This window comes from Poecilia reticulata, linkage group LG16 (assembly GCF_000633615.1).
Source record: "Poecilia reticulata strain Guanapo linkage group LG16, Guppy_female_1.0+MT, whole genome shotgun sequence".
NCBI classification, from domain to species: domain Eukaryota; kingdom Metazoa; phylum Chordata; class Actinopteri; order Cyprinodontiformes; family Poeciliidae; genus Poecilia; species Poecilia reticulata.
Window position 1 is genome coordinate 1,760,162 of NC_024346.1, and position 12,549 is coordinate 1,772,710.

Consider the following 12,549-nt stretch of genomic DNA (forward strand, 5'->3'; position numbering starts at 1 on the left):
GCATAACTGTTTGATCATAATGTGCAAATTTTCATATGTTAAAGAATGTGATAAAAAGTTAATAAATAACAATTCTCCAAAAAGTAGAACATTTCCTCTTCTACTTTTTAAAAACATTATATCTTTGAAATCAATCTATAGTGTGGTTAACATTATAACATTATATAACTGTATAAGACCACACTGTTTGCTCTACATTTCCTTCAAATTAAAATGAGGCAAGTTGAAATAACAGTGCGGCAAAAAAGTTACTCAACTTAATTTAACTGCGTAAATATAACTATCACTATTTGAGATATTTACAATGCACAACTAATTTTCTGAGAGTTGTTCAACAATATTTTTTTAAATATCTCATATAATATTTGATAATATTTTTTGAACATCATAGTTTCAAACAAGCAACAATAAGTATCTTAAACCTTATTTTAGAACAATATCAACGAAGGGGACCTTGTTTCTATTGAAAATGCGCGCTATTTTAGATATATTTCATTTTAAGTCTGATTGGTACCGATGTCTTTTTTGATTGCAATGGGAAGCGTTTTTATTACATACTATAATTGCTTGCCATACAGGAACAAGCCTCAGGTGAGCTTGGAGAGCTTGAGACCCAGCTGGCAACCAGCGGGATCGTACATATGATCTCAGTAATACGTGTTACTGCTGCTCGTTGGTCCGTAGAGTGAGTGAGGTAGCAACAGAGCTCTGCAGGAACATAAACAGGTGGAGTTTTAAGGCTGGTCGTTGTTTAAAAGGGGCCGGATAGTATTTAAAATCAAACGTCAAATAGTCTAAACAAACAAACACGAGTGCAACAGCTACATCAGAGCTATTTTCCACCTTTTCATTTTATTTTAGCATATTTTATTGCTGCTTTATGGGTTGATACTTGTTTATTATTAGCAATATCTTTCATAAAACTCACATATTGTGTGCTTACTTGTTTTTCCAACTGCCTACTGTAACGTTTTTCACACAGCAATTCCATCTACATGTTCAGAAACAATGGCTGTTGATGAAGGATCAGAGTTCATTACTGTCCAATATCGGGCAGAGCCAGCCCAAAGCAAAAGCAAGCCAGGCGGCTGATGATTTTTAATGCCACAAGACCATCAGGGGTCTCCTATAAATGTTTCAATTTAACAACAACCAGATCTAGCTCTGAGGAGGAGCTGCGCCTCGAAGGCGGAACTAAATCCACCCAGGACTTTGGCACCGCTGAATGGTTGCCACGGAGATCAAAAATGATTTCTGAAATTCATGAGAGAATCAAAGCAACACTCCAGGGATGTGTTCGAAGTGAGAATAACATTAAAACATGATGTAAAACTCAAAAATGTACATTTTAAATAATACTGAACCTTTAAGAATTAAAGTATTTTTATTGTTTTGCTAGCATAGTTACAATCTAATGCTAGACTTTGTCTAGTATTTGAGTTTGAGCTTCAGTTTGTTCACAAATATTTCTCAACAAATATTAACCAGTTATGCCTGTTTGGTTTCAGTCAGTTTAACTTCACTCCATCTCCCAGATTTACACCAAATATGGATAAAAACTGTTAGTAGTGGTCATGAGGGGCCCCTACATGAAATTCTGCTCAGGGCCCCATTCAACTCTGCGCTGCCCCTGATGGCAGGCGTTAAACCCAAAATAAATGACTACTTTTGACTGAAATGGAAACAATAGATCACCAATGTAACCTGGAGTAGAATGGAAAAACTTTACAACATTTGAGAACATCTGTTATTTATTAATCTCAGGTTTCACCGCAGAAAATCAGAACTAGAAAGCTCAGAATAACTCACATTCAGAGTCTTCAGGCCTATTATGTTTATTTATTGTTGTGTTGCTGATACTGAATCTTTTTGCCCTTTAAACGTTGTGACGTACTTTGGGACTCATTTTTCAGTTATTCCTGGAAATGTCCTGCTGTCATGTTTAGACAACACAAAGTCGGCCATCTTCTACTTGTTTTTTACTTGAGTCAGAAAAAGAGAACAACTAAATTCACATCTTGCTCTCATCTTCTAAAACTTAAGACATTTCTGGTTATAAGGCACCAATAATGAATCTACATAAAAATTTATTTCTCACTAAAACACAGTCAGAGTAATCAGCTGCAGTACATTCTGATCTCAAAACACACATCATCATCATCATCATCATTATCATCTTCATCATCTTCATCATTATCATCATCGAGCAGCTGGGAGCTCTTCATCAGTCAGATATCATCTCTCATTTAAACTGTACATACATATATATAAATGCTTCAACTTCCCACCACAGGCAGTCTCAAAGGTCCGTTCAGTGTTTCAGTGTTGACCTTTGTTCCAGAATGAAAGCTCGGTGCTGGTTTCATGTTTTAAGCCTGTGCAGCTCAGAAACCAGCCGCTTCACTGAACGGAGCCGTTTGTTTCGTCATGTGGAGTCTCAGACTCTGGCCAGCCTCAGCGCGGCGCCGCAGGTGGGCCCCTGCGGCCCCCACACGGACGTTTGGGTTCAGATGTTGCTGCAGCACGGCTTCTTCTCCTCCTCCTGGCTTTCTGCTCTGGAGCTGTTCAGGGTCACGGCGCTTATGGACCCTCGCACCACTTCTTTGCTGTTCACCTTTTTATGAATCTCTGTGTGACAAAAAATATACATCTTGAATATTTAAAGCATAGCCAGTTTATTTTTTTCAAATAGAGCTTCTGTGGAGTACCTGTGAGTAGTCAGTATGTCATAGACAGTAACACAGCAGATAGTCATCTACTATAGGTAAGATGATTACGACTAACAACTATTCCACAGTACCATAAACAGTATTTACAATCATTCCAGCAGAAGTAACTAAGGGAAGTGATTCAGACACGCGACAATTTGTTGTATGTAAAATGAAAAAAGAAATTAAAACTGACAAATGACCTTCCAAGACTTTGTTGAACGCTGATTCCACGTTAGTCGACTGCAAGGCCGAGGTTTCCAGGAACAACAGACCTTTCTTTTCTAGAGGACAGATTTTATGAGATTGAGTCATACGCTGCAGAATCTCACATGTGATCTTTGAACGTCATGACATCATCAAGTTTCCACCTGCAAAGTCTCTGGCCTCCTCAGTGGGAACTGATCTCTCTGACTCCAGGTCAGTCTTGTTGCCCACCAGCATCACCACGATGTGGGGGTCAGCGTGGTCGTACAGCTCCTTCAGCCAGCGCTCCACGCTCTCATAGGTCAGATGTTTGGTGATGTCATAGACCAGCAGGGCTCCAACCGCGCCCCTGTAGTACCTGAGAGGAGGACAGCCGCGTTAGTCGGTTTTACATGTCAAAGGTCAGAGCTGGAGAATAAAAGAGGAAGTCGTAGTTAACCTGTTTTTACTTTCACATCATTTGCACTGCAGCGTGGCTCATAACATGTCGGAGCTTATTTGCATGTCACTGTCTAAGCAAACTCTGACATTCAGGTGATTTTACATCTTCTGTTCGATGTCTTTAACGACGGAAGAGGGAATGGGTTACTGGAAAAAATGTCAGAATCCTGACAAAAAGTCAGAATTCTTAGAAAAAAATATCTAATTTTATTTTTTTCCCCCCCAGTGGCCCTAATTCTCTTCGGTATCTAACTTTAGGAGAGCAGAAATCAGGAACTTGAAAAGCTGGACCTTTGGGTTCAGTTAGAACAGAACAACTGTGATCCGTCTGGTTGGCCGGCTTTGCTTAGACTGCTCTGCAAAAACTAAACAAAAACTCTGAGAAATGAGTTTTATCAGAATTTAAAGGTTGGTGGTAACCACCGATTCTCCCCCATCAACTGGGAGCAACTTTTCTCCCAGTTGCCTTTATTTTGAAATAATACAATAAAAACCTACTGAGACGCCAGCATTAAAACATCAAAAATCACTTTTAGGGATTTTGCAGCAGGTTCAGCTTTGGTTAGCAAGAAATCTTAAACTTATACATGATAATGTTTCCAAAAATGTTTTCCATTGTGTATCCGGATGATTATACAGATGAGAACACAAACAGGACTGGAAACAATGTAGTACACATGCCAGGCCAGAAGGAGGCAGTGTTTTTGTAACCCTGCAAAATAGTTAATTTGTCTTTGTTGAAACATAAATGACAGATTTTGCTTTAAAATGCCAAGTAATCTGGAGCGGCGCAGCAGCACATGCAGAACATGGACACCAACGAATCACAGCAAATTTCACCATGTTTTATGACAGCGGCAGCCATTTTGGATTTTGAGGCTGGAGCTGTTAAGGTAAAAATCACGTTTAAGAGAAGAATGCTACATCGGACCAATGAAAAAACATTTTATTCCAATCATGACACAATCAGTTGTGGCAAAATATAATTTGATGTTCCTTATAATATTGGTATTATTGGTAATTATAAGAAAAGCTTCTTCTGTAACGAGTCAGCCGCTGTTTGCTTAATAAGAAAGGCTGAGACATGGCAGCTCATAAAATCAATCCACAGGATGTGTGTACCGCCGTGAACTGTTAGAGGTCATGACCTTTACTGAAAGAAAACCTTCTCACCTGGCTAACCCTAAAAAGCTGCTGCTATTCACAGAAGCGTCAATAATAATGTGTAAAATAACATGATTGAAAAAGGGGAAAAAAGCAATTACTTGCTTCAAATGTGCCACCTCACTTCTCTAACAGGTGAGACTGTTAGGATGATTATTTGATCCTTACATCACCTTCATTCAGAAACACCTCGCAAAGGGAAATGTTTCTGCAGTTAGGAGCTCATAATTTCTTTCCTTACAATTACAATTCTCCTCTCTTCTCTTCTTCCAGCAGCATAATTAATTCCAGTTTAATGGGTTTTTGCTGGTTGTTGCAGGATAAATGTGAAATTCCATGGGAGTGGGAATTTGCATGCTGGAGTAAGTCAGTGAGTAATTACTGCAACATCCAGGCTGACAAGAAAAGAGCTAATCCAGCGATGAAGCATATCCTCTGATTCTGACACGGCTCTATTGTTTAAAACCAGTTTCCTCTGTTAATCCTCGCAGTTTAATTAAAAACAGAGGGAATCAGTGGTGCCTTTAGAAAAAGAGACCCAGGGAGGGTCCAGTGGTTTTCTGGTGGAAGCAGCTGGAGTCTGATCCGTGGGGAGGGAGTGGAGTCAGGACGGTGCTGGGAGGTTTTCCAGGTAGAGGTTTCCTGTTCTGGGGATCAGGGCGTGTCTCTGCCTGTGTTTTGGCTCAAAACTGCATCAGCTTAAGATGCTGACAGAAAAGGTTGCTCAACTAAAAATGGTGCAAGAAAACAAGCTCTCCACGAGTCACATTTTGAAGAAATGCAGTTTGGAAATGTACTTTCTAAACTCCAACCAGCATCACTCAGATCTGATGCAACGTCCTGCCGGATCTGGACTAATCTACTAATATGGTCTAATATATTTAGAGATGCACCGATCTGATATTATGATCTGTATCTGTCCCGATATTGAAGAAAAATCTAGATCAGGAATCTGTGACAATGTTTCCAATCCATAATGTCAGATCTATTCAGCCTAGATCTATGCTTTGTGCTCTGAGCAACATGATGCTTTATTATTTCTTTTGAATTATATTCAGGATTCCTAATTAAAGGTTCTGAACCATTTGAAAGAAGGGTTTGCTGTTTATTTTTACATGTTTGTTTTGTTAGTTTCATTTTCTTCATTATTTATTTTACATTGGTTGTTATGCAGCTGTTTGCACTGACTGAACTAAAGTTGTGTAGTTTTTACATGTTTGACCAAATTATTGGTGTATTTTATGTGCTCTACTGGTGCAGATACATTTGTAATTCAGTGCATTTACGTCTGTGGTTTTTAAAAAAGAAACGATTGAAGTCAGTTCAGTATCAGCCGACAGTAAACCTTCATCCATCCATCCATTTTCTTGCACCCTTTTTCCCTCAGTGGGGTCAGGAGGTGCTGGTGCCCATCTCCAGCTAACGTTTCGGGCGAGAGGCGGGGTCACCCTGGACAGGTCGCCAGTCTGTCGCAGGGCAACACAGAGACACACAGGACACACAACCATGCACACACACACTCACACCTAGGGACAATTTGGAGAGGCCAATTAACCTGACAGTCATGTTTTTGGACTGTGGGAGGAAACCGGAGTACCCGGAGAAAACCCACGCACGCACAGGGAGAACATGCAAACTCCATGCAGAAAGACCCCAGGCCGGGAATCGAACCCAGAACCTTCTTGCTGCAAGGCAACAGCTCTACCAACTGCGCCACTGTGCAGCCCAGTAAACCTTCAAATATCAATATTGTGAAATAAGTGAATCCATAAATATATTAGAAAACTCCAACATTTTTCAAAAATGGTTCCATTGGAAACCTGCAGGTGTGAAAAAAGTTTTTTACTGTTTCAGATTGAGTAGCAACTTCATGTTTCTCTTTCTTACCAAAAATAAATAAAACAAACAATAGTTTGAATCCTTTATCTGTTTATTTTATTGTTACTTCTTTTTTATAATTAATTTCTAGCCCCATGAGATTTTTTGACTTGATGATTTCCAACAGCCATTGTGTAGCAAACAGTAGTAAAACCAACCGACTGCTGAGGCTCAGTGTTGGTTGCTAGGTAACGAGGCTGGGCTTGGCTGGGTTGCTAGGTGATGGCTCTGTGCCCAGTTAGGAGGTTTTTTTTTAAACGACTCATTTTCCAGACACCAAAAACATGAACTCATATTTATAAACAAAGTCACACTAACTGAATTAGTTATGTTTATTTTATGATTATTCATAATTACAGAAAATAAGACAAACTTGCTCCAAAAATCTGTTGCCTACGGAGGAATTCAGGAATGGAATAAATTACCTAAAAATAAAGATCACCAAGATCCCATTTTTATTAAATCTTATTTTTACAAAGAATCTAGGTTCACGTGTGCAATTTGTAAAATGTGACGTCTGGCCAATCTTCTTGTTAAAGTGTCAATAGAGGAGCCATTTTGTTTTGACGTCCTGAAGGCGGAGTTTCAGTTTTTAAAGAGACAGAGGCCCAACTGCAAGTTGGTAAATCCATCCATCCATTTTCTTACACCCTTGTCCCTCAGTGGGGTTGGGGGTTGGTGCCCATCTCCAGCTAACGTTTCGGGCGAGAGGCGAGGTCACCTGGACAGATCGCCAGTCTGTCGCAGGGCAACAGAGACACACAGGACAAACAACCACGCACACACTCACACCAATTAAGAGGCCAATTAACCTGACAGTCAAGTTTTTGGACTATGGGAGGAAACCGGAGTACCCGGAGAAAACCCACCATGCACAGGGAGAACATGCAAGCTCCATGCAGAAAGACCGGGGCCGGGAATCGAACCCAGAACCTTCTTGATGCAAGGCAACAGCTCTACCAACTGCGCCACTGTGCAGCCCTCAAGTTGGTAAATCAGGAAAGAAATTTATTTCATGTCATATGTGATAAATATAGCATTTTTATAAAGCAGAAGGTGACGTTGTTACTTGATTATGCTACAAAATGGCACTATGTATCTCGAAAACACAGTTTCATTGTCTTCAGAAGCAGCTGAGACCCAAATAGAAGCATAAAACATGCAAAATGTGATTTTTGCATACCAATAAATGCTCATTTGGGTCGGGTGGTACTCACGCAGAAGTGATGGCCCGGTATCGTTCCAGGCCCGCCGTATCCCAGATCTGGGCCTTGATGTAGAAGCCGTTGAGCTGCACCGTCCGTGTGCTGAACTCCACCCCGATGGTTGTGCGGCTGTCATGGCTGAACTCGTTTTTCGTGAAGCGGGACAGCAGATTGCTCTTCCCAACACCAGATTCTCCAATTAGAACCACTAGAAAAGAGCCAAACAGAGTTTATTTTTTAATTCAAAGCTCCACACATTTAATTCATCACATCCACTAACAGCTCTGAACTAAAGCTGCTGGATCTGGGTGTTGCCCTCCAAATGTAATTACGCCATAAATCTGGAGTCTTAGCTGTCTGACACTTTCATAAGAACACCATTAAGAAACAGTAATTGTTTAAACCTCAGCCCACAGAGAAATATTGCAAAACTGAGCTAAAGCAACATGATTACTAATTAGGTTTTTGTAGAGGCTATAATTTCAAACAAGCCACCAATTTCACAACAGGTATGGAAAAGATTTGTCCCTCAGACTTTCAGGATGTAGTTCCTATTCCCCTCCAGGAGGGCCGAGGGAAAAAATCAGGCAAAGATGTGGATGTCAAACAAAATGAGGTTTTGTTTCCGGACTCGTCCAACAGTCAGCATGGGGGTAAGGCGGGTCAGAATCAGGTGGAACAAGTTCAGCAGCTACTTCCTTTACTGTGGGCCGGTGGAACCGACCTGCAGGGTAAACAGGCTCACCCCCTCTGCACATTTCACTGACTAATGTTTGGCTTTCGGTCATAAGAGGCTGATTCAGAAAACGATCCAAAAGGCTTGGCTTAATTGGTCCAGACCGGAGACAGAAGCAACACATGGATGAGTTAAAGTTAGAGCTTAATGCTGGGATGGGTTATGATGACAAGCCCAGCAGCTACTCCTAGAATTAAATGTTACTTTTGAACAAGTAACATTGTGTATTAAACGCCTGAGAAAGAGGAAATGTGAAACTGACAGACGGTTTTAAATTAAATGGATTTCTACCTTAGGTTAGTTAAGTGAAAACATATTGTCTTTTAAACCAGCGAACACTGAATTTGCCCTAAAGAGAATTATTTTTAATACACATTTCACCAGAATTTGGGTAAAGTAAGGATGAGAAAGTCATGAAGGGATGTTATAGTCAATAATCAAATTAGAAGGACAGTATTTAACCTGAAGCCTATTTCTGATCTCATCTACTCGGGATTTGCATTTTAAAAATAGAACAGTGTAAATGGCTGGTGGTGTCCGTGTGTCCGCTGCCGTCTCTGTGAGTTATTTAGTTTTTTTCTTTTGTTTTATAAAGGTAAATGCTTCTGCAATTTTATTTATGTCATATAATGGCAATAAAATTACTCTATTCTATTTAAATTTGAGTGTTGTGTTATATCTTGAATTTGAATCTTTGAGATAAATTGTCGCATGCTAGCAAACAGAGGCTAAATGCTACATAGCTAACTGCTAAAGGTATCCATTAAATTCCCCCCAGATGGTATTTTTTGAACAAATACCAAATAAAATCTGGGAAACAAGACAAAAGACAATATTAACTGACTAAATAAAAACTTGGTGTTAAAAAGCTTGGCTGCTCGCCTGTTTCATGTTGTTATAGCAACAATAAAGCAATAATGTTTCTGAAAAACGTGATGCTGGAGGACAAACAACCGAGTAATGCAAGAAAACAGAAATAAAAAACAAGTATCAGAACAGTTGTTGAAAGAAAATATGTTGCTTTGTAAAGTGGAGCTGAAATTTATTGATGGGCTAAATTAACACCAGATGCTAGTAAGCTAATTTAGTCCAAACATGCTAACTACTGGGAGTTTACAACCAAACAAATGGGATGAAGAGCTGCCTGCATCGTTAGATTTTATAGGTATAGCTGCCATTAAATGTAAATTATTAGGACAATTCAGCACAGAAGTTTAGTTTAGATTTACAGAACTGGATCTGGACTTTTACTGGTTTCTTAGTTCACATAATCTTTCTTTACAGGTTTTTATTTATTGTATTTTTGCATGCATTTGCCAAGGATTTGTAGCTGCTCTAGTTCCACTTAACTCTGATAGAAAATCATGTGAATTATTGTCAGTCTTTGTAATAGAAAGTTTGCAGTGAGATTTGATAATAAAGCAGCTTTCAGAATATCCAGCAGAAATTTGAGGCAGTAAAATGTAAAATATGACCTGAATTCAAGAACCTCTAAAATTAATGGAAACAAAAATATCAGTTTTTTCAACCAGTTGTTTGTCCAATAAGGTCTGAGTTTTATTTAAAGAATATTTTACAACCTTCTCTTCTGATTTAACTGATTATAAGTTACTGTGCAATCTTCTGCTTTAAATAAGCTTTTTTCCTCATTTTCTGTGCTACTGAGTAACTCCTTAAGCAAACAATCCTGCTAGTTTCTATGGAAATGCAGGACAGGCGACCTTGGAGCAGTTTGTCGGTCGGGTTTGTTGATCCTGCAGAAACCTGGAAGAACCTGAAATGTTGCAGTGAGGCTCACGTTTTTCCCCCGTCTTTGTTTTCATGACTTTCAGAGCAGGACGACAGCTGACAGCTGCTGCTGCTGCAGGAGGCCTCTCTACTGCTAAAAACAAGAATTATTCTGTAATTATTGCCATCAGTACTGCATATCGCTACTTGTTTACTTGTTGGATTCACAGAGTAAAATAAAGCTTATACTATTTGAAGAACTTTGACTTTTGAGCCGTTTACATTCCATACAAACATGAAATGATCTGATTTAAGTGGTTAGTTTTAATGCTATAAAGCAAATCAGTTGGGTTTCTAAAGTCTGAACATACTTATAACCAGAAAAGCTAAATAATGTTGTTTTTTTATGACAACGTCCTTTTGAACTGTGGTAACTGTGGGTTGGTTTTAGATGTAGATTGAAATTTTTAAGTGTTTTTTTTTTGTGTTTTTTCAAAAATGGAACTGAAACTTTTGGAGTAATTTAAATTGAATGCAGATCAGTTTATTTTCAAAGTAAACTATAAAGATTAGGTTTGCCAAAATATAACACATGAGTTGGTAAACTAACAGGATGCAGATGAAGGTTTTCCTTTAAAACACGACCATGTTACTGAGCGTCCATGTTGCTGTGCAACACCAAGTCAGAATACGCTCCATTAAAAGTTATCCAGAAAAATACCAAAAATACACATTAATTTTTGTCTTTTATTCATGTCCTGAATAAATGTGAAGTTGCGTTTTTGTCTAAACATATCTGCAGTGAGGTTTTCAGATAATTATTTCTACTCAGATCTCTCCAAATGCAACATTTCTGGGCTTTAACTGGGCCGTTGATGACTCGTTTCTTTTCTTTTTCAGTCGTTTTGTTGTGGTGTTTGGGACCATCATCCTGCTGATGACCTAATTTGATATTTGACTCTTATATACTTTGGTTTACAGATGATTTTAAGACAGATTCTGTGAAAACAAGCCCATATCACCCTACTTCCCCTGCCGTGCTCGACAGTTGATACAAAGTGTTTCTGTTGATGTGCTGCATTTGTTTTTCTCCAAACATGGTGCCTCTCCACACGGATCTCATTAGATGTAACTTTGTAACATTAAATCCTGATTCTTCCAAGCTAAGCCACTTCCTGTCTTTTGCTAACCGACTTGTAATGAAAGTTCACATATAACATATAAACTGAAGCCTGTAGAGACTGAAATGAGGCTTGTGTGGTTTTTGTAAGTTAACCTGAGTGTTGACCTGTGTGTAATTCTTCCTGATGTCCAGTCCTAATTGGAATGACATCTGCTTTACATTTTTTGCACATGGGAATAATCTTTCCTGCTGCAGAACGACAGAGACGGGCTGGAAATTGTCCGATAAATTCTCTAGCTTACTGACAAGCAACATTTTCTTCCACCTGAGCGTTGAGTTAACGATCAGTTAATTATTACATTCACACCTGAATGTTGCTCAGAACTCTTGTTTTTTCTAGAATTAGAATTAATTTCGTTAAAACAAGCGATTCAGTTGTGGAAAACTTATCTTTCGTTGTTGTTTTATCAGTCGGGCATCTTTCAGCTCCAGGACCTTGAACTACATGTCCTACCTGTTCAGTGATACGTTTCTGCATAAAACACAAGCTGGGCAAGCTCTGTTTGCATCTGCAGGGATATCCTGTACTACCTGTATTACTTTTGCATTACTAATATGAGTGCAACATAACTTGAACTAGGACGTTTTCAGGGACAAGTATTGAGCAGATGACGTCACTGCAGTGTAGTGATGCAACTCCTCCACCTGAAGTCAAATTTGACAAAAACAAGCTCTGCAGAAATGATTTCTTCTTCTTCTAATCAATGTTGGCTGTTAATTCCTCCAATCATTAGGTGTTGTTAACAGTTAGCACACAGGCCAAGAGAGCAGGAGGTTAATAACAAGAGACACAATGAGAATGCAGCCGGGATGAGAAGTAAAGGACAGGGACTCACCTTTAAATACAAAGTTATAAGCTTCATCTGAGCCCATGTTGTGTCCATCCAGGTTGCCCCTGGTTACAGCCTCAGGTTAAAGGGTGTAAGGTGAACCAGCCTGCTTCTCAGATCCTGCTGCGTTAAAAAGGCAGAGAACGGGTCGGCCACATGCAGCTTCCTGCTCTGCCTCAGGGAACACAGCCTGGTGTGTTTGAACAGGACACGATCGGCGCTTCCAGGTTGTTGCAGGCTGGAAGTGGGCGGCTCTGAGGCTGGGGAGCGACGGAGGCGGAACATGAGGGGCAGGTAGGAACACCTGAGGGGCGGCGAGGCGCCTCCTGCTGGAGGAAGCAGCAGGAGGCGAGAGGAAACACCTGAGTCAAAAGACCAAGGAAGTAATAGCAATAAAAACTAAAATAAATGTATTCTCATGACGGTGATATCACACACTTTGACATTAATCTGGTATTTCATAGAAAAA

At 39.6% G+C, this 12,549-nt stretch overlaps 1 protein-coding gene across 2 annotated transcripts; it reads right to left on the bottom strand.

The window, feature by feature from the left end:
* Positions 1-1,733: 1,733 nt before the first annotated feature.
* rab25b (RAB25, member RAS oncogene family b) lies at positions 1,734-12,524 on the bottom strand. Of its 2 annotated transcripts, none has more exons than XM_008430713.2 (5): positions 12,087-12,517; positions 7,616-7,811; positions 3,080-3,273; positions 2,912-2,992; positions 1,734-2,628 (listed from the first exon to the last, which is right to left on the bottom strand). In XM_008430713.2, exons 1-5 carry the CDS (start codon positions 12,121-12,123, stop codon positions 2,507-2,509), a joined length of 630 nt encoding a protein of 209 aa, XP_008428935.1. In that variant the 5' UTR covers positions 12,124-12,517; the 3' UTR covers positions 1,734-2,506. The 2 variants fall into 2 exon arrangements, with proteins under 2 accessions (XP_008428935.1, XP_017164730.1); XM_017309241.1 differs by having other exon boundaries at positions 2,535-2,628; positions 2,905-2,992; positions 12,087-12,524.
* Positions 12,525-12,549: the final 25 nt, after the last annotated feature.